The 26,244-nt window shown below is 45.9% G+C and overlaps 1 protein-coding gene across 5 annotated transcripts in view; it reads left to right on the top strand.

Annotated features, from left to right (window-relative positions):
* Window positions 1-385: 385 nt before the first annotated feature.
* The window catches only part of HPSE (heparanase), a 38,576-nt gene continuing 12,717 nt past the window's right edge, over window positions 386-26,244 (top strand). For 2 of the 5 annotated variants that reach the window (XR_007137565.1, XM_047799279.1), the window contains exons 1-8: window positions 388-715; window positions 13,558-13,703; window positions 15,923-16,048; window positions 22,092-22,265; window positions 23,906-24,074; window positions 24,387-24,434; window positions 24,920-25,013; window positions 25,425-25,531. Coding sequence is in view for 4 of the 5 variants with exons in the window: in XM_047799279.1 (XP_047655235.1) it covers window positions 492-715; window positions 13,558-13,703; window positions 15,923-16,048; window positions 22,092-22,265; window positions 23,906-24,074; window positions 24,387-24,434; window positions 24,920-25,013; window positions 25,425-25,531 (1,088 nt within the window). In the remaining variant the exon portion in view is untranslated. Of the gene's footprint in view, window positions 716-9,057; window positions 9,907-13,557; window positions 13,704-15,922; window positions 16,049-22,091; window positions 22,266-23,905; window positions 24,075-24,386; window positions 24,435-24,919; window positions 25,014-25,424; window positions 25,532-26,244 lie in introns of those variants that run through there. The other 3 variants (XM_047799281.1, XM_047799278.1, XM_047799280.1) reach the window with 3 other exon arrangements.

The raw sequence follows: 26,244 nt of genomic DNA on the forward strand, positions 1-26,244 counted from the left end.
CTCTGGCCTGAGGACACATCAGGTTTTGGCAAGCTCAAGGGACAGTTCAAAAGCCAGATGGAGGGGGTAAGTGATGAATGCTCACTAGAGGCTTTCGTTGCGATCAGAAGCAGCCCAGGCGCCACCGGCTGGGACCCGGAACTGCTGGCGGTCTCACCGATGTGCACTGGGCACTGTGCTTCAAGAAGCCAGCTCTGGGATGCCTAGGGCTCCTCCCGCGCGCTTGGATCCCCATCACGTCCGCACGCTTCAAATGAATGTGGGTGATTTCGTAAGTGGAAAGCGTGCGAGGAAGGAGGAATGAGCGGGGAGGCGGAGCGGGGCGGAGAGGGAGCAGTGGGAGGGATGCGGGCAGGAGTGGGAGGGGTGAGGAGGCGTGAGCGGGTGGGGGAAAGGAGAAAAGGCCGCTGTGGCGGGTTGGGAGGAAGTGCGCCAGGTCTCGCTGGTCGGCGCGCGCTGCTCGCAGGGGGAGACAGCCAGGTGAGCCCGAGATGCTGCTGCGCTGGAAGCCCGGGCTGCCGCTGGCGCTGCTGCTCCTCCTGGGACTGCTCAGTCCCTGCTCCCCCCGCCTCTCGGGAAGACCCGCACCAGCTAAGGACGTCGCGGTGCTGGAATTCTCCACCCAGCAGCCAGTGCACCTGGTGAGTCCAGCGTTCCTGTCCGTAACCATAGACGGCAACCTGGCCACGGACCCGAGGTTTCTCACCTTTCTGGGGTAAGTGCGAGCCCTTGGGTCCCTCTCCCAACTCCTGCCCTCCTGACATCCACACCAGCCCAGTGAGCCGCTCTCCTGGATGCAGGTGCCTCATACCCCTGAGAGAAAAGTTATATTCTTAGGCTTCTTCTTGAAATGCCTTAGAAATTGAACGGCTTAGAGTCCTTCCTTGTCATTCTCCCTTAGTTACACCCTAAACACAACCACCCACAGCTAAAGAGTAGGCACCCCAGCACAACTGCCTGTGGCTTAAAGATTGTTAGCACGAGATGTTTTTAGGAACTTTCCTAGTTTGTTCTCATCTCTGATCCATATGCCCTTTACGCAAGTACTGTTGTTCTGGGCAAGAACCCAGAAGACCACCGGTGGGATCAGGCCGAGATCGCCTGACTCCAGCTTTGATGGCTAAGATGCCCCCAAAGAAAGAAGAATGCATGCTTGCCCCAATCCTGATCCCTATCTGAAAACCCTTTTGTCTTCTTTTTGCTATAAAACTCCTTGCAATTCTTTCCAATGGGGGCACAGTCTTTAGGGCATTAGCCTGCTGTGCCCCACTGCCCCCCTTTGCCTGGCAAAGCAATAAAGCTCTTTTTTTTTTTCTCCTTTACCCAAAACTCTGTCCCTGCGTTTCAATTCGGCACCTGCAGACAGAGGCAACACCCTCTTTACACCTTCACACAGCTTGCTCTCTCTCTCTCTCTCTCTCCCTCCTCATCTCACACCCTGCAGGGGCCCCCAAACTGCTCTTTGCTGCCTCCATTCATTCAGCAAGTGCTGCCTGAGCGGCAGCGAAGGGCCAAGCATTAGGCGGAAATCCTGGAAAGAAACTTCCCATGTGCCCCAGAAACAGGGGACAAGCATCTGGAGTGCTTTGAGTCCTTGACTTTGCTGTAGGATAAGTAACGTTATGCACCAAACTTTCTTCTCTTAAGCTCTCTGCAAGGAAGGTTAAGGGTGTGTGTGTGGGGGGGGGGAATGGGAAAAATATATGTTTAAACTTTTATGTTTAAACTTTTAAAGAGCAGTTTTAAGTTCCCAGCAAAATGAGTCCAAGATACAGAGATTTCCCACACTGTACTCTTAAAACAATTTTTTCTTAGTATCATATCCGTGAGACGTGGGAGACTACTGCAGTGACTTTCAGAGCCTTAATAAAAAGCTGTCTCTCCGAGATGATGTGCTATAAAATGTGGCATGGCTTTATTAGTTGTAATTTTTTTTCTCACCTGAGAAAGACGGAGCCTGGTGCAGGTTCACTGGCCCCTGCCGTTAGAGAGCAAGCTGATCCCAAGATAATGGCACTGCAGGGACAGACCCAGGTCATCCAGGCCACGCACTGAGGTCATGAGAGCCTCCGGAGATGGTCAGACCTCAGCCAACCCAGACAACTGGGATCCTGCCATTCCCGAACACCTACAGGCTGGCCTTCCGGTGCCCACACCTCAGCTGCTCTCGCTAATTTCACTCATGGATTATGCAGATAAAAGCAGATAGTCTAATGGTTGTGAGACTGGCAATCAGACCACCCTCAACTCTGCCCGAACTGGGTGGTTGGGTTTTAGGGGTTGCTTAGCCAAGCCAAGCCTCCATTTCTTCGCCTGCCTGTAGGATGGAAGTTCTAACACCTCCTTGCAGGGTTGTTAGGAGCATTTGATGAGATCATAAATAAGTACTTAGGAGTTCCCAAACGGCTCAGCCATTAACGAACCCAACTAGTAAGTTCCATCCCCAGCCTCGCTCAGTGGGTTGAGGACACGGCATTGCTGTGAGCTGTGGTGTAGGTCACAGACACGGCTTGGATCTGGCATTGCTGTGGCTGTGGTGTAGGCTGGTGGTATAGCTCCGATTTGACCCCTAGCCAGGGAACCTCCATATGCTGTGCGTGCAGCCCTAAAAAAAAAGACAAAAAAATAAATAAACAAATAAATAAATACTTCGCAGAGCGTTTGACAGTGCTCAAAATGTAAGGTAATTGCTTCCTCCTGGAAATCAGTGAGTATTTGCTAACCCTTCACCAGTTCTTGGTGTATTTCTTTCCCCATGTGGCAGGAGAGGAAGAATTTTTTTGTGGGAAGGAGTTCCTACTTTTTGCCCTTCCCTTAGAGGTAGCAAGCTGATACCAGGCAGCAGCTGGTTGAGAGACAGCAAGATTACTGTGGAGAAACACGGAGCTCCAGGGCTCCAATTCTGAGGACCCCAGGCCTCGATGGGATGTGAAGGAGGTGGTGAGAGGGGGAGAGAGGGTGTGAGGTGCTCTACTGCAACCAGAAAGACTGAGCGAATGACCACCTACTTAAACCAGAGAAATTAAGTCCTTTTCTGCTGCTGCCGCCAGCATATACCCTCCGCCTCCCCCTCCCCCAGCAAGAGCACCTGGGCGCCCCTTCCTGGAGAAACAAGACCAGAAGAAAACGTGCGTGTGACTTTTGGGGCCCAGGCCTGATCACCCTGCAGTGAAGCTAACCAACTCCCTTGCAGCATCCCCCAGCCTCTCAGACACACAGAACTTCCAGTCTATGATTTAATGAGTATGATACCTTTGCCTCTTTTTTTTTTTTTTTTTTTTTTTTGGCCATGACTGCGACATGCAGAAGTTCCTGGGCCAGGAATTGAACCCAAGCCACAGCAGTGACAACCCTGGAGCCTTAACTCACTTGGCCACCTTTGCCTCTTCTTAAGCCCATCTCTTAATTTCCCATATAGCACTCTTTCTTCCCCTCTGGCCTTCACCTTTTTGTTAAAAGCTAAAGGATAATGACAACCAAAGGAGCGTAGCATGCAATAAATACAACTGGGTTTTGGCTGACATGTTCATGCAGGCTTCTCTCCCAACTGGCTCCTGGCCCCTCCAATCCCTTCCCTGAGCCGAAGCTATCATCCACGCCTACCCCTCGAGGCACCAGCAAGCACATTCACACTGGTCTCACCTGAGGCCTTAAAAACTGCAGCTCAAAGAGGCAGCAGCTCCCTCCCCCTCTGGCCTAAGAAGGAGCTTCTGAATTAGGGTCCGAGGGTCCATCTCCCCAGGGTGCCTGGCCCCGTGCCCAAAGTGACCTGGCCTTCTCAGAAGACAGAACATCTAGCTTTCAGCTCAAAAGACAATACAGGGCTTCCTCTCTGTTACAGGAATGGAGAATGAGATGGGCATTGTAGTATTTCAGTTCCTCCAAAGTGCAGCTGCTTGGGCAACAACGGCAGGAGCTGAGCAGACGAAAGCTGCTGCCCAGCAAGGAGGAGAGGATTATAAAACCGGCTGACACTAACTGAGCCGTGGCCACAGGCCAGGCCCTGTTCCCAGCACTTCATGGGTGTTAATTCAGTTAGTCCTGGACAGAAAACTGTGAGGTCAGTACCACTACGATGCCCAATTTTAAAATGAAGAGACTGAGGCTCAGGGAAATCTAACACCTGGCCCGTGGTCTGCCAGCCATGCCATGACATGAAGGAGCCGTGTTCGAAGCCAGATGCTAATTTCAGAGACACAAAAAGAAAGTGAGGCAGTGTATATTTTTTAAAGGCAGCAGAGGAGGGATGGTAGGAAAAAAATGTCCGGGATAATCTGAGAAGGCCGACGTGATGAAAAGAAGCACTGACCTGAGAAGAGGAGAATCAGTGCCCATACCTTAAAAGAGGCCTAAGCAGGAGTTCCCACGGCAGTGGCTCAGGTCACTGCAGAGGTGTGGGTTCTATCCCTGCCTGGTGAAGTGGATTAAAGGCTCTAGTGCTGCATTAGCCAGGTCAGCAGCTGCCAGCTCCGATTCAGCCCCTGGCCCAGGAACTTCAATATGCCTCGGGTGTGGCAATAAAGTGAAAAATAAATACATTTTAAAAAAATTTTAGGAGTTTCTGTCATGGCGCAGCGGCTAACAAATCCAACTAGGAACCATGAGGTTGCAGGTTCGGTCCCTGCCCTTACTCAGTGGGTTCAGGATCCGGCGTTGCCGTGAGCTGTGGTGTAGGTTGCAGACGCGGCTCGGATCCCTCGTTGCTGTGGCTCTGGCGCAGGCCAGTGGCTGCAGCTCTGATTAGACCCCTAGCCTGGGAACCTCCGCATGCCGCGGGAGTGGCCCAAAGAAATAGCAAAAAAAAAAAAAAAATTTTTAAAAGAGGCCTGGAGTTTCCACGGTGGTGCAATGGAATCAGCAGCATCTTGGCAGTGCTGGGACTCAGATTCAATCCTCCTCCTGGCATAGTGGGTTAAGGATCTTCCGCAGTTTTAGCCTCAGTTGAGACTGTGGCTCAGATCTAAACCCTGGCTCAGGAACTTGGGGCGGCTAAAAAAAAAAAAGCCTAAGCAAATTCAATCAGATGCCATGGCTCTGGTTTCCCCTGATGGCAGACAAATATGTTTTTGGTTTGGGTGTTTTGTTTTGGTTTTTCCGCACATACACGATTAGAGAACGTGGCGCACACGGCAGTTAAGGGCCAGAGAACAGTCGAGAATCAGAAAAGAGCTCCTTTTTGGGTGCCCTCGTCCACAACCCAGTCAAAACTTTCTAAGCCCGACTGTGTGCAGGGCTCTCAGAAGCCTCGCCCTCGAAGATGGAAGGATTGAGACCAGCACGGCTCAACAGAGAGAGAATGTGGGCCTCCTGTGCAAGCTACAGAGTGTCAGTTAAAGTTTTCTAGTGGCCATGTTAAAAAAGGTTTAAAAAAAAAAGTGAATTAATTTTAATAATATATTCTCCTTAGCGCAAAATATTCAAATTATTATCATTTATTATGTAGTCCATGTGAAATATTAACGAGCTATTTCCCATTCTTTTTCGAAGAGTCTATATATTTTATACTCACAGCATATCTCAGCTCCGACTGGCCACACCTAAGGGCCAGCCACCTGTGGCTAGTGGTTACCATCTTGACAGTCCAGCCATATTTAATCAAGACACACACACAAGCATGTTCACTAATTCAAGGTAAAAGCTAGAACCCGGATCAATGGTAGAAGTGAGTACTACAGAGCCGAACCAGGGGTGCCACCCGGCAACTTGCAGTAATAATGCGGCTGTGCTTGCCTGTCACGAGGATTTGCCTATTTCAGTAAAGCTCACCCTTTTTTCAATTCAAAAAATATCTATTATTAATAACGTTTAAGAATCAGATTCCTACATCTTCACTGACAAAGTTGCTTTCTATATGGGGAAAAGCACTTATTATCAACGTCAAATGCATGTTTTGGTAATGGACGTTGAAAATCACTTCAGGCCCTCTGCGGGCCTGTTGCTGAGAGAAAGAACCACAGCCAGAGAAACAGAACTGAGAACGGTCACAAGCCATAGGCTCTGATTTTTCTGACCCCTAAGGCCTGCTCTCCCCCTGATGGAACAGTGTTCACCGTTGCCTTCCCTCCCTCCCTTTCGTTGTGCAGCCTGGAGCCCTTGGCTCGGTACCCGGCTCCATCCCCTCAGAACATTCCTGCCTCCACCGCGTGGAGAGGAGACGTGGCTACTTCTCTGAAGTAGCCCTTTGGAGGAGAAGTTGTGTGCACTGGTCCACACCGCAGCCCTTCCTTTCCCCAGCGCAGCTTCTAGATAACTGCCCATTGGTTTGAACTCCAGATTGCTGTGGTTCAAATCCCCGTTGGCTTGTTACCTTGGTCAAATTACCTGGCCTCCTTTTGTTCAGGTTCCTTCTCTATAAAATGAGGATAATAATGATATGTAACCTCATTGGGTTGTTTGGGAACCAAGTGAAATAATCCATGCAGTGTCTGAAACTCTGGGTAACTCGGTTTGGATAACCTGGTCCATGCTAGAGGTGGCTGTCCTGGCCCATGCGAGGTTTGCTGTCTCCACGCCTGGCTCTTCTCCCCAGCTCCTGCCACCGCCTCTGCTGCCCTCTTACTCCTCCTTACCGACCGAAGACCGGCAGTGACCGCGCCGTTTCCTCTGCACTCCCACGTCCCGTCCTCGTCCTAGATGACTTCTAGTCCACTGAATACTCTCTCGTTTCTTCACACCCATATTTCTAATAATCTTCCAGTGTTTTGCTGGAAGCAGCTTCCACCAGCTTAGGAACTGTGTGCCCCTCTTCCCAGCTCCGCACTCAGCGACGTCAACACCACTGTCTTGAAATCAGCCTTGATGCAAAAATTTACACCACAGAAATTGGCAAATGCAAAAAATTAGGGTACTTTCTGGGGAGAGCCAGCTTACTCACACACACCATTTCATTCCACATCAGCCACAAGGGCACAGCCATGCCTTGACTTTCTACCACTAAGAAGCTTTTAGCATCTGGTATCTTAAATTAAAATGTCCCATTCTTGGACTACACTCCTTAGCCTCTTAGCTCTTTTACTCTGTGGACCCCACCACAATGGTTTGTTAAGTCCCTCCACTTCCAGGTTCTTCCTTTTCCCAATTCTCCCACAGCTGATTTGGGCTCTTGATTTATCCCATGACTCTTTCTTATGATAATATCCTCAATCTCCTGCCCCATTTTTCCTTCTTGCTAAAACCCAAACCTAGCTTAGTCTAACTATATTTTCCCTCTTGGGAATTTATAAGGTGGCCACAGTCTGGAAATGGAACATATCATTGAACTGTGAATTGTCAGGCATATTAATAAATCACTTATAGTATTTGCTTCTGCTTCCAGTTGTAGTGGCTGCCCTACATAGCGGGGCTACTACGCTCCTGTGGGTTGAGGGGCCTCTCTCAGCCACACGGACCGATGGTGGACTGTAAACTCCTGGCCTCCAGACTTCCTTGGCCCTTAATGCTGTTCACTGCCTCTCTCGTAGTCCATTTCCTTCCCGTTCTTCCGTCTCCATCACACTCTGATCCCACCTCTACGTCATCACTCTTAGCCTTTGACCCCATTTCTGTTTCCTAAAGAAAATGAAGTCACTAAACAGGAACTTCTTTTTCTTCCTGCCATCAAACCTGCAGAAGTAGCATGGCTTCTTTTCTCTCTTCTCAGGCCAGTTCTTCTGGCTCTGCTGGGGATCCTGTCCCCTTCCGCCTCCCCAAGGACTTTGCTCTAACAACCATCTCTTCTTGTTCCTGTATCTTTTACTTCTTCCCTTGTATTGGCTCCTTCTTCTCAGCGTAGAAACATCCTCGAGTCTTCCCCATTGCAAACACCTCCCAGCGCCTGCGCCTCTGAAATAACTGCCCTCTTTGTCCTCTTCTTTGCAGCCCTGCTTACTGCCCATTCCCTGCGTGTCCCACCTTTATGATGTCCCTGTCATTGCGTCATAAGATCAATTTCCCCAACATCATCAGTGACCTTCTTTTGTTGTGAAATCCAATGAATACTTTTCAATCTTTATCTTGCTTGTCTCTATTATGAGTTGAATGTCTAGAGGTCCCCACTGACACCATATGTTGAAGCCCTAATCCTTGCTACCTCTGTATGACCTCATTTGGAAATGGGGTCATTGCAGACAGTAATTAGTTAAGAATTGGTCATATGGGGCATTTTTAGCAACATGGATGGACCTAGAAATTATCACGCTAAGTAGAGTCAGCCATACAATGAGACACCAACGTCCAATGCTTTCACTGACGTGTGGAATCTGAAAAAAGGACAGACTGAACTTCTTGCAGAACAGATGCTGACTCACAGACACTGAAAAACTTATGGTCTCCAGAGGAGACAGTTTGGGGGGTGGGGGGATGTGCTTGGGCTGTGGGATGGAAATCCTGTGAAATCAGATTGTGATGATCATTATACAACTACAGATGTGATAAATGCATTTGAGTAATAATAATAAAACAAAGAATTGGTCATATGGATGGAGCAGGCACCCATCCAATATGACCAATGACCCTATAAGAAGGGGAAATTGGGAGACAAACCTGCACACACAGGGAACGCTGTGTGCAGACTGGAGTTATACTGCTACAAGGAACTGCCAGAATCTAGGACAAAGGCGGGAGCAGACCCTTCCCTGGTACCCGCAGAGGGAGCATGGCCCTGTCAACAAACACCAGAAGTATAAGACAATACGCTCCCATTGTTTAAGCCACCCAGTTTGCGGTACTTTGTGCCCGCACCCCTAGCAAACTAACACAGAGGCATTTGGCAAGGGTGGCAACTGAAACACTTTCTCATCCCTCAGGCCTGCATCACTTCCTTTTCGGGGCCTCCCTACCTCTCTACGTACTCCATCTCCCTCCAGTTTGCCCTCAATGCCGAGGCTCCTCAGACTCCTAACCTAGGCTTTCTTCTTCATTTCACATTATCTCCCAGGTGGTTGGTTGTCTCCACTTCCATGGCTTGAATCACTGTTCATGCGGGGGGCGGGGCGGGGCGGGCAGCAGGCGCCTCTCACAACTGGCTCTGGGAGGAGAGGAGACCGATGGATGCTTTTTTCCTGATTTTTGTAATATAAATACTCCCGCCACGGCCGATTGCCAACTGCCAACAGTTTAACAACTGGTTCTCAAAACGTAGCAGTTGGCTCTCACAAGCTGATGCGAGCCAATGCAAGGCGCTGGCTCCAACACACCTTTGCTTCTGTGTCAGGGATAAGCAGCTTATTTTTACACGTAAGGGAGAATAAAAATACCTGCAGATGTTTCTTTCCCCTGACACACTGTTCTAGAAACAGAATACCTGCAGCTGCTTTTGTGTTCTTTTGTTATTTCCATGTCATTGTGGTGATGGTGGGTGGATACCCCCCCTTTTTCCTGTATATACTAGAAATACTGTACCTTTGATCAGTTTTGTTTTTATGACAAGTTTGCAGCTGCTTTAACCCTGGTTTTTGTCAGAGAGCGTGAATACTGTATTCTCAAAATAAGAAACTAGTCCATCGCAAAGGAGACAAACAAAAAGGTCCTTAATACAAATACTTTGAAAACATGAGATTTCCTTTGCTTGGCAGGAGCCGAAGCATTGGGTTTTAATTTTGTTCTGAAAACAGCCCTTGACGGGCCCCACTTGCCCTTTTGTCAAGCTGGACACGACTGTTCATTCACTTAAGAAATACTTATTGAGCACCAGCTGTGTGCCAGGCACTCATCCAGGTGTTGAGAAGATGCTGACGAGCCAGACAGTCGCTGCTTTCACAGAGCTTAGTTCAGGGCCGAGGACTAAGACGGTAAACCAAGGAAACAAGCAAGGAAGCTGATTTCAGAGAGTGGGGAACGCTACAAAGAAAATAAAGGCAGCGCAATGTGGTCGAGAGTGACCTGGGGTGCTACAGTCACCGCTCCGGGGAACCGGGCTCTGCTTCTCAGGTATGTGACGTCGTGTGGTACCACAACGCCTTCCTGCTTGTTTTCCCTTCCTCTCCCAGAGAACACCAGCTGCACAGATCTCGGTGAGCTTCCTCTCCCATCAAACACAATCAAAGCCCAAATCAAGGACAAGAGTCAGAGGCTGACGGCGGATCCAAGGCAGGAAGGGGGCCAGCCTGGAGTGACTCGGGAAGTTCCTGGCATCGGTTTTAGGGCCGCATCTCTGCACCTGTGGGCTAGGGGTTAACTAGACACTGGCTTGGAGACTGAGGACGCTCCGTTCTACACCTCGCCTACGTGTGTCTCCTAAGCTCCGGGCACCCGTGGCCAAGGGCCCGATGGGCCTGTGTTTTGGTGTTCCATTGGCATCCCAAATTCCATACCCCACCCCTGGCTTCATCCCCATCTCCAGTCTATCACCTGTTCTTCAGCTCAGCAAATGACATCTTCCAAGATGCTTCCCAGGGGTAATCTTAGATTCTTATTGAACATCCAGTTAAACACCTGGTCTGGCCTTTCCATTTCCACGTGTTTGAACTTATCCACCTCTCTTCATCCCCACTCTTGTTACCTTACCTCAGCTCATCACCTTCTGCTTACATTTTAATGTGACCACAGTCTTGGTCCTTCTGTTCAGTTATTCACCTGCAGCCCGAGGTTCTTTTCTTAAATAAAAGTCTGATGAGGTCACTCCACTGCTTTAAATCCTTCTGTGGCTCCCCATTGCCCTCAGAGAAAGCTGGAACTCCTGGACCTGGTGGCTTATAAGCCCCAGTCGATAGGGTCCTGCTTGCTCCCCGGTCTGTCCTCTCCCAGCAAGCCCATGTCCCCAGTCGCTAGGCTCCAGCTATACTTGAGCTCTTCAGGGCTGCCATGTCCCCTTCTTCTGCCTCTAGCGTTTGCACAGACTTTTCCCTACACCTGGAACACTTTCTTTGATCTCGGTAAGATTTATTCCTATTGAATGTCTAACTTCCCTGAAAATCTCTAACCACCCCTACCCCCAGGGCGAAGTCTGGGTTAGGATTCCCTTTGGAATTGACTACTTACTTGTTCACATATATCACTAGACTATAAATTATAAGAGATCAGCAGCTATCTCTGTCTTGTTTGCTGTGGTATCCCCAGCAACTCGGATGACGCCTGACAGAGTAGGCCTGCAATGAATATTTATTGGATAAATTAATGGATGGCTATGCCTCTTTTAAGTGAATCTTGGTTTTTCACCTATTCTTAAAAAACTGAAACAGAGGAGCTCCCACTAGGGCTCAGCGGGTTAAGAACCTCACTTAAGGAGTTACCGTTGTGGCACAGCGGAAACAAATCCGACTAGGAACCATGAGGTTGCGGGTTCTATCCCTGGCCTCTCTCAGCGGGTTAAGGATCTGGCATTGCCATGAGCGGTGGTGTAGGTCACAGATGCAGCTCAGGTTTGGTGTTGCTGCAGCTGTGGTTGTAGGCTGGCAGCTGCAGCTCCGATTCATCCCCTAGCCCAGGAACTTCAATATGCCGCAGGTGTAGCCATGAAAAAGAAAAAAAAGAAGAAGAAAAAAAAGAAACATGAAATCACCTTGCACGAATTAAAATATTATGTGCTTATTACAGAAAACATGTAAATACATAAAAGCAATAGAAAAGAGTCTATCTTCCATCTTGCCACATAAAAATGACTACTGTTGTCTCCTACGTACGTGTGTTACTGTCATCATTGAAATCATAACATGTCTACAGGTTGTTTCTTTCATTGTGGCAACCACAATATGAGTTGTGGTTATTTAAGATGCAGAGTTCTATGCAGCCATCGCCACCAACCACCTCAGAATTTTTCATCTTGCCAAACTGAAACGCTGTACCCATTAAAGAGTCATGTGCTAGTCCCCCTTCCTAGAGTTTCGTTTTACTTCAGTTTGTAGCAAAGAGGAAATGGCTTTCTTCTGAAGTCTTACTTGGTCTACGCTGGCATTTCCATTTATTTTCAAGAGGTTCTGAGGATTTCACGGCAGATCTCATCCTTCCCAGTGTCCTTTGGTGCTGTGAGCTATTTCAGTCAAGTCTAAGAGACTTGCGTTTCCTTGTGCCAGGACCCACAATGAGTTCAGGGGCCCTTTCAAGTTCTGGGAGCTCCAAGTGTGGTGCAGCGGAAACAAATCCGACTAGTATCCATGAGGATGTGGGTTTGATCCCTGGCCTCGCCCAGTGGGTTAAGGATCTGGAGTTGCTGTGAGCTGTGGTATAGGTTGCAGATGTGGCTCGGATCCTGCGTTGCTGTGGCTATGGAGAAGGCCAGCAGCTGTAGCTTTGATTAGATCCCTAGCCTGGGAACTTCCATATGCTGTGGGTGGGGCCCTAAAAAAAAATAAAAATAAGTTCTTTTAAGATTCAAAGAAAATGAACTTTTAGGTCAAAGAAAACTTTTAATAGATAATATTAACATATTTTTCTTTACATAAATATCATCATAAAATATAATTTAAATTTTTTATGGAGGAAGAGGCTCATGAAGGCAAAAAATGCCTAGGGAGTATAGAAAAACGCTTTCATGTTACAAACAAAAGAAAAAGTGGTGGGAGGAATTGATGAAATTTTTAGTGCAGGACACATATCTTTTGGTCAATTTCCACCTTTTAATTTCTCCTTCCTAAGCAAAAATAAAGAAGTTTTTCAAAAATTTTGCATGGCACTATACATAGTTAAAACAGGAGCACACATTAAAATTTTAAATTTTAGCTCATGTCTTTAATTCCTAGGATGTCAGGAACTATTGGCAATTAGTCCTCATGGCATAATTTTCCAATTTAAAATAAACTCACACATAAACTAATTAATGGGACCATTTTGAGAATGACACAGCATTGGTTCCACGTGAACCACGGTTTCCTGAGAGTCATGTGGCCAGGATCTCATGTATGCGTCTTCAGAAATACATGGCAGGTGTCCCTGTAACTTAGGTTTGCTGTTTTCTTAGTTTTGTTCATCCATCTGAGAGAAGGAATTACAAGTCATTCTAATTCCATTCTGTAGCATTCCATGTAGCAAATACCATTCCGAGCACACAATAGGCACTTGTCAGGTGCACTTTTGGCTGGATGAGATATGCATTTAGAATTTGCTCTAACTGGAAGTGTCCTAAGCGGGTCAGAATTAGAATTGTGCATCATTCTGAGTCATTTGACTTAAATTTTAAAGGAGGTATTCCTTGGGGTGGGGGTGGGGGTTGACCGGGGAAAGGAGGAAGACTCAAGTCATTTATGAACTTCTCCAGGAACACATATTTTTGAAGCCAATCTATTTTTCAAAGAAGTACAGAGTCATCTTTCCTGTAGTTTCCACTCTTACCTCTTTTCCTCTATCCATCACAAAAGGTTGTGAGGTTTCTGAAAGTACGGAACACAATCCTACTTGTCCAATGGAAATGTAAGCTCTTGCCTGGGTCAGAACGCCAAGGTGCCTTCAGGTGCCTGGAAGAGCGGCCTTGCCATGAGGAAGATTCCGAGGGACACATGCTCCCAGAGAGCGCTGTGACTCCTCCCTCCACGGCCTCAACAGCCAGACGCTAAGAAATGGGCCCACCAAGAGACGAGGGGGGGAAACCTGTTTGACTGAATCGTCTTGGAAAAAAGGATGTGAATTTCTTGCTTGTCTTCCCAACAGCTCTCCAAAGCTTCGCACTCTGGCCAGAGGTTTGTCTCCCGCATACCTGAGATTTGGCGGCACCAAGTCGGACTTTCTCATTTTTGATCCCAAGAAAGAACCAACCTCTGAAGAGAGACATTACTGGAAATCTGACGTCAACTGGGGTGAGGCTTCTTAAAGATGAACCATTTATCTGAATTAACTTGAGTTGGTCATGAGCATTCTCAGGGAAGTGTTCCCGTCTAACAGTTAGGAACGATGAAGGGTTCCCAGGGGACCTGGTAAGACACGGACACAAAAGGAGGAAGCAGTGGGCAGGTTTCCTCCTGATTTTTCATGAATGCGAGGCCTTGCGAGGGACTGGGGGGTGCTGGGCATAACTGAGAGGTAGTTGTACTGTAAACAGAGCAATGACTGTAGCTGAAGGACAGAGCTGCCTAGAGGGGCCTGTGGGTAGAAATGCACCAAACCGAGGAGAGTATTTCCTGCGGAAGACACAGCACTCAATGGAAACCCGTTTGTTCTCAAAACAGAATGTGGCTGAAAGGTATACCAAGGGAACCTGGAGATAAGCTTTGCTTCTACGAATGGATTTTAAGACTTGATTTGTTGGTGGTTCTCAAACTTTATTGACTATACAAAGGTCCATACTTGGATTCCTGGGCTCCAACCTCAGGTTACAAGTTTACTGAGCTCCTCAGGTGCTTCTGACATTGGGAGTCTGTGGGCTTCATCCAAGAAACATACTAGGGAGTCAAGAGGATTTGCCCTATGTCTTTCATAAATGCTATACAGACAGGAAACAAAAGCTAAATCATTGTCTTAACAAGTATTAAAAATACCATATACATCCCTGAATAACAAAAATGTACGTATGATGTATATATTAATTAATGAACAATATTTCTTTTTTTTTCTTTTTTTTTTTTTTTTAGGGACACATCTGTGGCATATGGGAGTTTCCTGGCTAGGGGTTGAACTGGAGCTGCAGCTGCAGGCCTACACCACAGCCCCAGCAACATGGGGTCTAGCCTCGTCTGCAATCTACACTATAGCTCATGGCAACGCCTGATCTTTAACCCACTGAGCGAGGCCAGGGATTGAACCAAAATCCTCATGGATACTAGTTGGATTCATAACCCAATGAGCCACAGTGGGAACTGTGTATTTTCCTTCTGTTTCTTTTCTTTTTTTTTTCCCCCAGGTGCAGCTTTTCAGGACTGCACCTGAGGCATATGGAGGTTCCCAGGCTAGGAGCCTAATCAGAGCTACAGCTGCCAGCCTATACCACAGCCACAGCAACTCAGGATCCGAGCCACAGCCTCAACCTACACCACAGCTCATGGCAACGCTGGATCCTTAACCCAGTGAGCGAGGCCAGGGATCAAACCCTTAACCCCATGGTTCTTAGTCGGATTCGTTTCCACTGAGCCACGACGGGAACTCCCTTTCTGTTCATTTTTGGCAGTTAGGAAGTGTTTAGAACAGTTCATCAGCAACTGGGCCAAAGCTGATAAGACAGTAATTAGAAAAAATGAACAAAAGCCAAGAGGGTTTTCTTGAAATAACACAATGGGATATGTTTAGGCTTGGCCCTTTCTCACCAGTCATATGTGTTCAAAAGGTCCCGTAAGTTTAGACAGGAAACTGTCCTTTGCTCATCAATTTTCTTCCTGCTGGGGGGAGGGGGATCACTGGGCTTCTGAAACATCCTTTGTGAGCTCTGAGATGGATGAGGCCAGGGAGCCAGAACGTGCCGCTTCCCAGAAAGGAAGTCACTGGGGGGTCAGCCAGTCCCAGCAGCCCGCGCTGGCAGCCCTGCCGCCTTGTGATAAAGAAGCACAGTCCGCCTGACAGGGTTGTGGTGGGGTTTGTACCAGCGCGCATGCTGTGGTCCCAGGAGCTTTGATGATACCAAATTTGAAGGAATCGACCCTCCCTGTCCTGACATTTTGACAAGAGGAAATCACCACAAAGCAGATGCAGTCCGTGCAGAACCACTTTCTACGTATGTTGGAAGCGAACCTCAAGAGAACTGTGTTTTTTGTTTTGTTTGTTTTCTAGTGAGGTTCTCTAATAATTTCATGTTTCATGCCTTCTGGACTGTTAAATAACTTGAAGTTATAACCAGTGTGTCTGCACCCAGTATATGCCCAATGATTTTTAGGAAATCTGCCTTTTGGTTGTTTTTTTGTGGTGCTTGGTCAGCCAGCAAATTTGACCTGTGTAAAAGAATATATCTTTCTCTGCTCTCACACCTAACAACCAGAAACTCAATTTCCTGCTTTTTAATTAGCTAATAAATAATAATTAATAATAAATGCATGGGATTTCAACCTTATCATTGTGAAAATAGACTCTCAATGATTTATTCCATTTGCAGATGTTTGCAAATCTGGATCCATCCCTTCTGACGTGGAAAAGAGGCTGCAGTTGGAATGGCCCTTCCAGGAGCAACTGCTGCTCAGAGAACAGCATCAGAAACAATTCAAGAACAGCACCTACTCAAGTAAGAAATGAAAGGCCCCCTGTGGGGGTGGTCCCAGTCCCTCAAATATTTGGATGGCTTGAACTTGGCCTTGAATCTAATAAGCTCTAGAGCAGTTGTGTAAAGCTGCATAATCCTCAAATGTTAGTCAGGGTTAGTGGGCACTCTTGAACCCCAAACTTCGGGGTGTTTTTCCTTCACCTGACTTTGCCCACTAGCCACAGAGTAAAATACAGACGCATTCATTCAAAGATGATAATGACCTTTACTACTTGGAAGGAGGAGGACGGCAAGGAAGGCGTGGATGCGCTCCTTGTGGAAGGGTACAAGACAAAAGGGGGAAGAGTAAGGTGCAAAAGCCACTCGCACCTCATCGTCCACGCCGTCCACGCCGTCCCCCCTCCCAGAAGCAGCCCCTGTGATGGGGTGTAAACCCTAAGGCAGGGCAGTCCTGGGTGTAATAACCACACCGTCCTGGCCATCAAGCCAGTTTTCTCATTTTCTTTCCCCTGTGGCTTTGAAAACACAGGACTAGGCTCAATTAACCAGGAATGTATTTCCATTCACAGAAACTGTTTTCCATTGTTTCAATGGGATATTGTCATGCAGGGTTTTAAAACAACTGAAATAAGCAATCCTTATCTAACGATTAAATATATTTTTATCTGAAAGTCAATGTTTCACACCCAGCTAAGGGATGATACTGCCCCAGATGTCAGTTAAGGAAATAACACACTCAAACACTCTACACTGTCTTCTTTTGACTTTTGAAAAATAAATGATCTTGAAGTTAAATGGGGTGAGTCAACATTTCTAAGAGTACATTGACAATAAATTTTTGGGTTTTTTTTTTTTTTTTTTTTGCCAGATCCTTAACCCACTGAGCAAGGCCAGGGATCTAACCTGCGACCTCATGGATGCTAGTCAGCCACAGCATATGGAGGTTCCCAGGCTAGGGGCTGAATTGGAGCTATGGCTGCTGGCCTACCCCACAGCCACAGCAACTGCAGATCCAGGCTGCATCTGTGACCTACACCACAGCTCTCGGCAACACTGGATCCTTAACCCACTGGGCAAGGCCAGGGGTCAAACCTGCGACCTCATGGATGCTAGTCAGATTCGTTTCTGCTGTGCCACAATGGGAACTCCCAACAGTAAATTATTTATCTTTGTGAGATTTTACTTACACTATCTGAATTTCAGTGTATACAATGGATTTTTATGTTTTTTATTTATAAGGTACAGGGAAAAAGTAACACATAAGATATCAGAAATAGGTTATGTGCCAAAAGAAAACGCAGTCCTCTAAATTATTTTTCGCTTTTTTTTTTTTTTTGTCTTTTTAGGGTCACACCTACAGCGTATGGAGATTCCCAGGTTAGGGGTTGAATCAGAGCTATATCCACTGGCCTACACCACAGCTTGTGGCAATGCCAGATCCTTAACCCACTGAGCAAGGCCAGGGATCGAACCTTCGACCTCATGGATGCTAGTCAGATTCGTTTCCGCTGAGCCATGACAGGATCTCCTATTTTTTGCATATTAAAGCAGGGAGTGGTGGGGAACTCTCTCACTCTTTAATAATATGATCTGTGTTTGAACAGAATCTGGCAGGACAGGGCCTTCTCGGATCCCATTAAAGGAATAACAGACGTCCAAGAGACCCACAGCATAAGGTCTCATTTGTAATACATCATTACAGTATAGGCCTGCTGAGAGAAGACTCTGGTGTTAGGTCATCTATAGATTTCCATTTCTTATTTGGTCATCTTAAATACATGCCAATTTACCTTAAAATTTTTTTCTCAGAATGTTTTTTTTTTTTTAATTTTTTGGGGTCCCCATAGTAGCTCAGTGGTTAACTAATCTAAGAACCATGAGGTTGTGGGTTGGATCCCTGTCCTTGCTCAGTGGGTTGAGGATCTGGCGTTACTGTGAGTTGTGGTGTAGGTCGCAGACGCGGCTCGGATCTGGTGTTGCTGTGGCTGTGGTGTAGGCTGGCGGCTACAGCTCCGATAATCCCCTAGTCTGGGAACCTCCATATGCTGCGGGAGTGGCCCTAGAAAAGGCAAAAAGACCAAAAAAAAAAAAAATTCTTTTGGAGTTCAGCTGACTCATAATGTTGTGTTAGTTTCAGGTGTATAGTAAAGTAAGTCAATTATACATATATGCACATTTCTTTTGATATTCTTTTCCCATATAGGTTAATTTTTTGGGCTTTTTTTTTTTTTTTTTTGTCTTTTTGCCATTTCTTGGGCCGCTCCTGCGGCACATGGAGGTTCCCAGGCTAGGGGTCCAATCTGAACTGTAGCCACTGGCCTACACCACAGCCATGGCAATGCAGGGATCCAAGCCACATCTGCAACCTACACCACAGCTCAGGGCAACGCCAGATCCTCAACCCACTGAGCAAGGCCAGGGATCGAACCTGCAACCTCATGGTTCCTAGTCAGACTCGTTAACAACTGAGCCACAACGGGAACTCCTCCCATATAGGTTATTACAGAATATTGAGTAGGTTTCCCTGTGCTATACAGTAGGTCCTTCTTCTTACTTAGCTATTTCATGTATAGTAGCATGCATATGTTAATCCCAACCTCCTAATTTTTCTTTAAAAATGTTTGCTACCTCATATGATCTTTCTGGAACCCAGACGATAAGTTTTCAACATCTTTTTCCTGCCTCTAGGACTTGGGCCTTCACAGTTTTCCACACCAGGGGAAAGCCTTTCTTATACTATGTAGCTGGGTCAGTATCATTCCAGCCACCCTGCTGACAATGCTAAAATGTATGACCAATACAGATCATTTATCTGTATTTGGAAACATCTGGCATCCGGCCTGAACGTTTCTATTTTAATCTGCATCACTGAGAAACATAGATAGAAATCCACTGCATTTGGTCTGAGCACCAGCTCATTAGAGGCCTAAGTATCTAAGAAGCCATGTGTCTCCACAAATGGTTCTGCACCCATGGCTGAGGATGGTAGTGCCTGAGTAACCTGGCGAAGATCATATGATGGACGAGACAGCAAGAGTCTACTGGATTAACGGCTTCGTTAATGGCCTGCCCCTTTAATACAGGTGTCCTAGAAGGTACAGGTAGGCTTTCTAATTACGGGACTCATTGGATGGTGAGTTCCTCGTGGGTAGATGACGAAGTATTCGTCATGAGAATATAAATTCACACTGTAAACCTGTCCAGGCAGGAAAAGGATGTAATTATGGGTGTGACTGTAGAACAGAGGGCTCCCTTATTAAAACAATCATATTTAAGGAGCTAATTCTTTTCTCTCCTTCTTCTCCACCTTTCTTCATCATTCCACTCCCACAATGGATGTGGACACACTTACATAAACAAAAAACGGCGTAAGAGTGCCAATGTTTAATGTGTCATTGAGATTCTCTTTCCCAGAGATCTTTCCGCCCTTTCACACACTAAGAGATAAGGAGACTGGATAATGACTGGGAATTGGATAATAAGCTGGGAGTTTTCTTATTTTCATTTTGAGGTGGAATGGGCTGGGTGGGCTTTTTGTTTTTTGGTTTTTTGGCCACCCTGTGGCATACAGACTTCCCAAGCCAGGGATCAGATCTGAGCCGCAATTGTGACCTACATGCAGCTTCGCCAATGGTGGGTCCTTAACCCACTGTGCCTGGCCGGGGATCGAACCTGTGACCCAGTGCTCTTGCTGCCTATCCCATTGCACCACAGCAGGAACTCCATGCGAGGGTTTTATTTTTAAGAATGGATTTAAACTAAGTGATACACAGCCCTTATTCTAGGAGATGTGACTGTTACATTGTCTTTTTAGAGCCACACCCATGGCATATAATAGAATTTTAAGCTACTTAAATGCCAAGGGTATGTGGAAAATGAGGAAATAGAGAAAGCATAAAATATAAGCTGCATAAATACTAAAATGCAAACATTCTAGGTTGTTTGAAAACGCCACCATCTTTGTAGAGGGTCTAGGAAACAAGAATGCTTTACATTTACAGTTCCCGTCGTGGCTCAGTGGTTAACGAATCCGACTAGGAACCATGAGGTTGTGGGATCAATCCCTGCCCTTGCTCAGTGGGTTAAGGATCCAGCGTTGCTGTGGCTGTGGTGTAGGCCGGTGGCTACAGCTCCGATTAGACCCCTAGCCTGGGAATGCCACAGGAGAGAAAGACCAAAAAAAAGAGTGCTTTACATCTGTAAGGATTTTTTTTTTACGGTTATCAAAGACTTTCACATGTGCTATCTCAGCTCAGTTTTGTGAGGTAGCTGGATGATGGGGTGTAGGTCTGCAGCTGAGGCTCATGCAGGTAGAGGATCACCCCTGATCATTCAGCCTGTAAGCGGGAGCGTGGGGCCCGGAGCTCAGCTCTGTGATTCCTGATACTTTCCACAACACGCTTTGCAGTATGCGTCTAACACAGAGCTGTGACTAAGGCTCTTTGTAACAGGCCTGGTAACGCGGTACTGTCACCAAAAGCCATGGGATATTGGGCAACGCACTCTATTTCTTTGGATGACAGTGTTCTCAGAAGAAATGGGGGTGAGGCTTTGGAGAGGACTCCATAACCCCAAAAGTCCACACTGTCCCCTACTGTGACTCTAAGATCTCATGGAGCCCTGGGCTCAAGGCTCAGAGAGCTTCTCAGACCTGACGTCTGTAACTCCTTGATGACAGGCAGCAGTTCTGTGGAAGGGGGTGACGCAACAAATGTTTAAAAACCCCTCAAATGACTTGCTAGTGTGGTTACTGCCTGTACGCCTTGATGGGCAGTATTACATTTAGGGTTTCACGGCTGTGGTGACCAAGTCATTCAGGTTGAAGACTCAGAAACAAAACTGAAACAAAGCTACTTTTAAGGAAAAAGGGTGTAGGTGTGCCAGATAGAGGTTTTTTTTGAAACCTAGGTGAGTTGGAGAATGAATTTCTGTGTAACAGATAATTCTAACATTAAAATCAGCAGGATTTATGCAGGTAATAACTGAATTAAAGGTGATACTCAAAAATACACTGTTGCCACTCTCAAGAAGAATTAGAAAGCTAGCCAATGGTTAAAAGGCTGAGTTCAAGAGTTCCAAAGCTTTAATGGCCCATTGTTTTTTCACAGCACATCTAGCCCCAGAGAAATACCTAAGAATTTCAATTAAGCTGTTAGGTCCGAACAACCTCATAGTAATAATTCTCATCACGTGCAGCAGATGCTGACGTGTCCTCTGTAAATTTATTTATTTATTTATTTATTTATCTGTCTTTTTGGGGCCACACCAGAGGCATATGGAGGTTCCCAGGCTAGGGGTCCAATTGGAGCTGTCGCCGCTGGTCTACACCACAGTCACAGCAACGCCAGATCCGAGCCGCACCTGCGACCTACACCACAGCTCATGGCAATGCCAGATCCTCAACCCACTGAGCGAGGCCAGAGAACGAACCCATGTCCTCATGGATACTAGCTGGGTTCGGAACTCACCCCTTGCGAATTTAAAAGATCCTGCTGTGTCCCTGAGAGTTACCTGGTTAAAATTTAATTTCAAATAACTTCTTTGCTGTAGGTATTTCCCAAATATTGCCTATAAGACACACACTAAAAATTATTTATTATTTCTCTGAATTCAAATTTAACTAGATGTCCTGTATTTTTATGTGCTAAACCAGACCAGTGAATTCACTCCCTAGGGGGCCTTGGCACAGTTTGGAAACCTCAGCCAACAGAGCCCTAGGCCAGTTTTTTACTGTAAAATTCCACTTATTTTGAATCAATAAATTATGTACATGAATTTCTCAAAAACCTATTTTACATATAATTACATTTACCCAGTTCTTTTGTGACTGAGTCTGTGAGCAGAGATGTTTAGATCATAAAGAGTGGCGTTTGTGTTGACTGATGAAAGTCTGGCCAGTGCATGTGGAGCACTGAGCTGCACATTGAGCTCCTCAGTTCGCCTGAGGTCACCTGAACAAAACCTGAGTGCCAGACCAAAGCCTCTGGTGCCTTCATGGGACTGATTCAAGGGCTGAGCAAAATAAAGGCACATTGTGAGTGAAATGGCAACATTTTTCTTTCAGGAAGCTCAGTGGATATGCTGTACACTTTTGCTAATTGCTCAGGACTGGACTTGATCTTTGGTCTAAATGCTTTACTGCGAACCAGAGATTTGCACTGGGACAGTTCCAATGCTCAATTGCTCCTGGACTACTGCGCTTCCAAGAATTATAACATTTCTTGGGAACTAGGCAATGGTAAGTATCCCCCCATCCCTGGAACATTTCATTCATAAGGAGATTTCCCTTTGGCATGACTTCTTCCTATTTATGGGCTTCTTTTTAATGTCAGCGAATACACCTTTTGCCTTGGAATATTTGCACAAGTGCTCAACAGTGCGAGTTTGGAATTGCTTGTGGCAGAAAACTCCTCTATGCATCCGAAAACCTATTGCTAATTTCAGCTTCCTTTGCATCCGAACACCTCGTTGGCTCCCGCTTTCCCTTGGGATCTTTAGGGCCACTTAGGCCTCTCATGCTTGTGGGCTGGACTCAAGCAGGTTGCCTTTACCTCTCCTTCCTTCCTCTCTTCTCAATTTGGTTACTCCCAGCAACCCCACCCCACACTCGGGATGGGTTCGAGCCAGACCTTCTGGCTCAGGATCCTCCTCTTGACTGTGTCCTTCCTCACTCTTCCTGGCAAGGAACGCACACACTCCAAGGAAAATGCTAATGATTAGCCACATTCATTCAAAGACATTTACAGGGCTTTGTTCACACGTCAGCCAATGGGACCGAAGACAAAATGAGACGTGAGATGTAGCAACCTGATGAGCATGTGCTCCATTCCAGGCACTGTTGTGAACATTTAGGAAATATTAGCTTAGTTATCTTTATAGTCCCCCTGAGGTGAACACAGGCACGATCTTCATTCCATAGGTGACCAAAGAGGCACAAAGGTCTTAGCTAAGTAGCTGTGTGATGCTGGGCAATTACTCGTTAGAGGACCTTAGAGGAGTTCGGATTGGAACCCAGGCCATCTGGCTCAAGCAGGAGGTCCCTGCTCTCTTGAGACTTCTGCTCTAGAGGTAGGGAGCAAGCAAGGAACTGATGCATGTCTATGCTGGTATTTATTCTGAGAAAGTCCAGCGGCAGGTTTGGGGATCGGCTTGCTGAGGATAACTGGCAAGTTGAAGAACTGCAAATAGAGCAGAAGGAAGGGCAGAGGCAACCATATCTTAGCTAAGCTGCTCAACAACTTCACTGCAGCAACTAAGGGAACCAATTCTTACCCTCCCTGCTTTTCTACTCTCCTCATTCCCACCTCCTTCTGCTCTGCAAAGGAAGATAAAAGAGTGATATCATCCTGTGTCCCCCTTCTGTGGGCCCCGTTTTGCAAAGAGAAGGTCTGGTTTCCGGGGAGGAGGAGGAGGGTAAGGTAACCGGGCAAGAGGGGCGGACCCACTCCATGTCTCTCTCCCATCCCTTCAGCTTTGCTACCTCCAGACTCACTGGCACATATACTCTGTGAGTAAATATTCTCAATGAGACTTTTAATCACATTGTAGAAATAAGTTTTTAATGTCTTCTCCCCACACAGTCCCTTTTTTAAGTAAGCTGGGTTATTAAATACCGGATACAGATTATTTCTTGAATATTCTTTCGTTTAATAGCCCCCTTATTCGTTTCAAACTGTTTTATTACTTCCTCATACTTCAGTTATATACCTTCTGGGAATATATTCTTTATAACTGGAGATTTTTTTCTTTCCTTGACTTTCAATTCTAAATTTTGTAATTTAAAAAATGCTCTGTTGCTTTTATAGGCTGCTTTTATGTTTGCTTTTAAATAAAAAAATTTCTAGGTAAGCAATTATTTTGAGAATTGCTGTCTTTCAGAACCTAACAGTTTCCGGATGAAGGCTGGTATTTACATTGATGGATTTCAGTTAGGAGAAGATTTTATTGACTTGCACAAACTTCTAAGAAAATCAGCTTTCAAAAATGCAAAACTCTATGGTCCTGATATTAGCCAGCCTCGAGGAAAGAATGCTAAGATGCTGAAGAGGTAAGAGTGAGAGGAAGCAGAACCACTTTTCTTAAAAATAATATTTTCCTGTGGTGGAGACTCCTCAACAAACCACCTAATATTAAACGATTTGCTGCCTGACTTGAAGGTTTACCAAAAGAGGAAACAGTGATTGGCTCAGAATACCAAAGATTTTGTGACAAATGGCACCATGATAAAATTTGTATCAGAATTAGGAAGTCTGTATTGCCTTATCCCAAAGTAATCACCAGTACTAGGAAAAGTAACTCTTATGCATATGTTGTGCATGTAAGGATTAAGTGATAATATAACAAATTTTTTTTCCCCTAGTTTCCTGAAGGCTGGGGGAAAAGTGATTGATTCTGTCACATGGCATCAGTAAGTATGTCTCCTACTGTTCATACTAAGAAAGTAGAGCTACTTTGACTTATTACCTAATTTTGAAAATTTTTCATTTTAGTGCTAATTGGCTTTATAGTGCAGATAAGAAACAAACAGTGTCTCAAGCAGCACTGTCCTGGGATTTTAATATTAATAAAGCAAAAAGTTAAACATTTTAAATAATGTGGGGGTTTCTGTAAGATCGAGGCACACTATCATTTAAGTCATGGAGCAGATAAGTAGCTAAAACCAATCTGCTTGCCAAAGAAGAGATGAGTCACGGGTACCTGTATTTGGGACTGTGTCTTCTCAAGACAGAGTAACTGGTCCCCTTCCATTTTGTCCTCTTCGTAGTAGAAGTTCTGCCTTTAAAAAAATTTTTTTAATAGCATAGGGGTAGGAAGAGGTAGAAAAGAGGCAAGGGTGGTCAATTAACTTAGAAGCAGAAAGTAAAGTTTGTTATTTTCTTCTGAATAATTTAGCTACTACTTGAATGGGCAAGATGCCACCAAAGAAGATTTTCTAAATCCGGACGTATTGGACACTTTTATTTCATCTGCACAAAAAATTTTCCAGGTAATAATATTTTTTTCTTTTTAAGGTAAAACCAGAGTCCTTATTTTGCAGTCTAGTTAGTCCTAAGTTCTATAGGTGCATGGAAGTTTATGTGTTTTTCCAATTTTTAGAACTCAGGCACTAGGTCCTATTCACCTTCGATTCCCCTAACATCAGGTCTTACCTACGTACGCTGCTTAGAAGTTTAAAAGTATTTCCAACAGTCTTTCGGTAGAACGAACCCTTTACAGTCCATAAGAATGGGACTCTTTACATTCCTTCCACACCCAGACCGGAACGACTGCGCACGTGTTTTGTAACTATGTTGGGCAGATGGTCCAGGTATAAACGGTTTGAATGCTGCTCATCTTCAACACCATCCTTGGTCAGCTTGCTTGCAGTTACCGTGGAGACTTTCCTGTTCCTCCGCAGGTTGTTGAAGAGACCAGACCCCACAAGAAGGTGTGGTTGGGGGAGACCAGCTCTGCATACGGGGGTGGAGCCCCCTCGCTGTCCAACACCTTTATTGCTGGCTTTATGTGAGTGACGTTTCACTTGGCTTAGGGACCAGATTGCAGCAGTCTCCTGTTCTTCTATTCAGTTGAAATAGCGTCACCAGAAATCTGGTCAAAGACAGTTCCTGTGGCTTAGCCCCCAAATCTGCGCCAGATTTCACAAGAAAATGATTCACCAAAGCTAGTCGGGCATCTTTAATGTGTCCCAAATTAATCATTGTTATGAACTGCTTTGGAAGTTTTAAGTTCCTTAATTGTGGCCCATAAATATGTCAAAGATTCCTTTCCCTAAAGAAGTACATTGTAGAAGAGGGTATCAAGAGCCTTGACCCTGAGAAGGATATTCAGTACCCACAGCTCTCTGCATAGAGTCCCAAGATCAGCCCCTGGAAGCATGAGGTCACACCAGACCATAAAGACCACCCAATACCCCTTATCCGCCACCACAAACTGGACTGCTTTAAACCAACTGATTTACTTCCATTCTGTAACTCTGCTAACGCTCTTAGTCTATGGCTCTATATCCTCACATCGGACTTTCTTTTCTTTCCTCCCCTACCCTCATTCTTAAAAGCCCCAAATAAGGCACGCATCCTTTACGCCTGTGGGGGCATGAGGATCAGAGAAAAGAATGGAGATGGTTGTTGTGCCACGAACCAGAGATGGGGGTGGAGGGGGAGGTGTCCTTATAAAAGCTGAGATGTGATGCTACTTTTATTTCTTTACTATTTATTTAT

Source organism: Phacochoerus africanus, chromosome 10, assembly GCF_016906955.1.
Source record: "Phacochoerus africanus isolate WHEZ1 chromosome 10, ROS_Pafr_v1, whole genome shotgun sequence".
In the NCBI taxonomy this organism is placed as follows: Eukaryota; Metazoa; Chordata; class Mammalia; order Artiodactyla; family Suidae; genus Phacochoerus; species Phacochoerus africanus.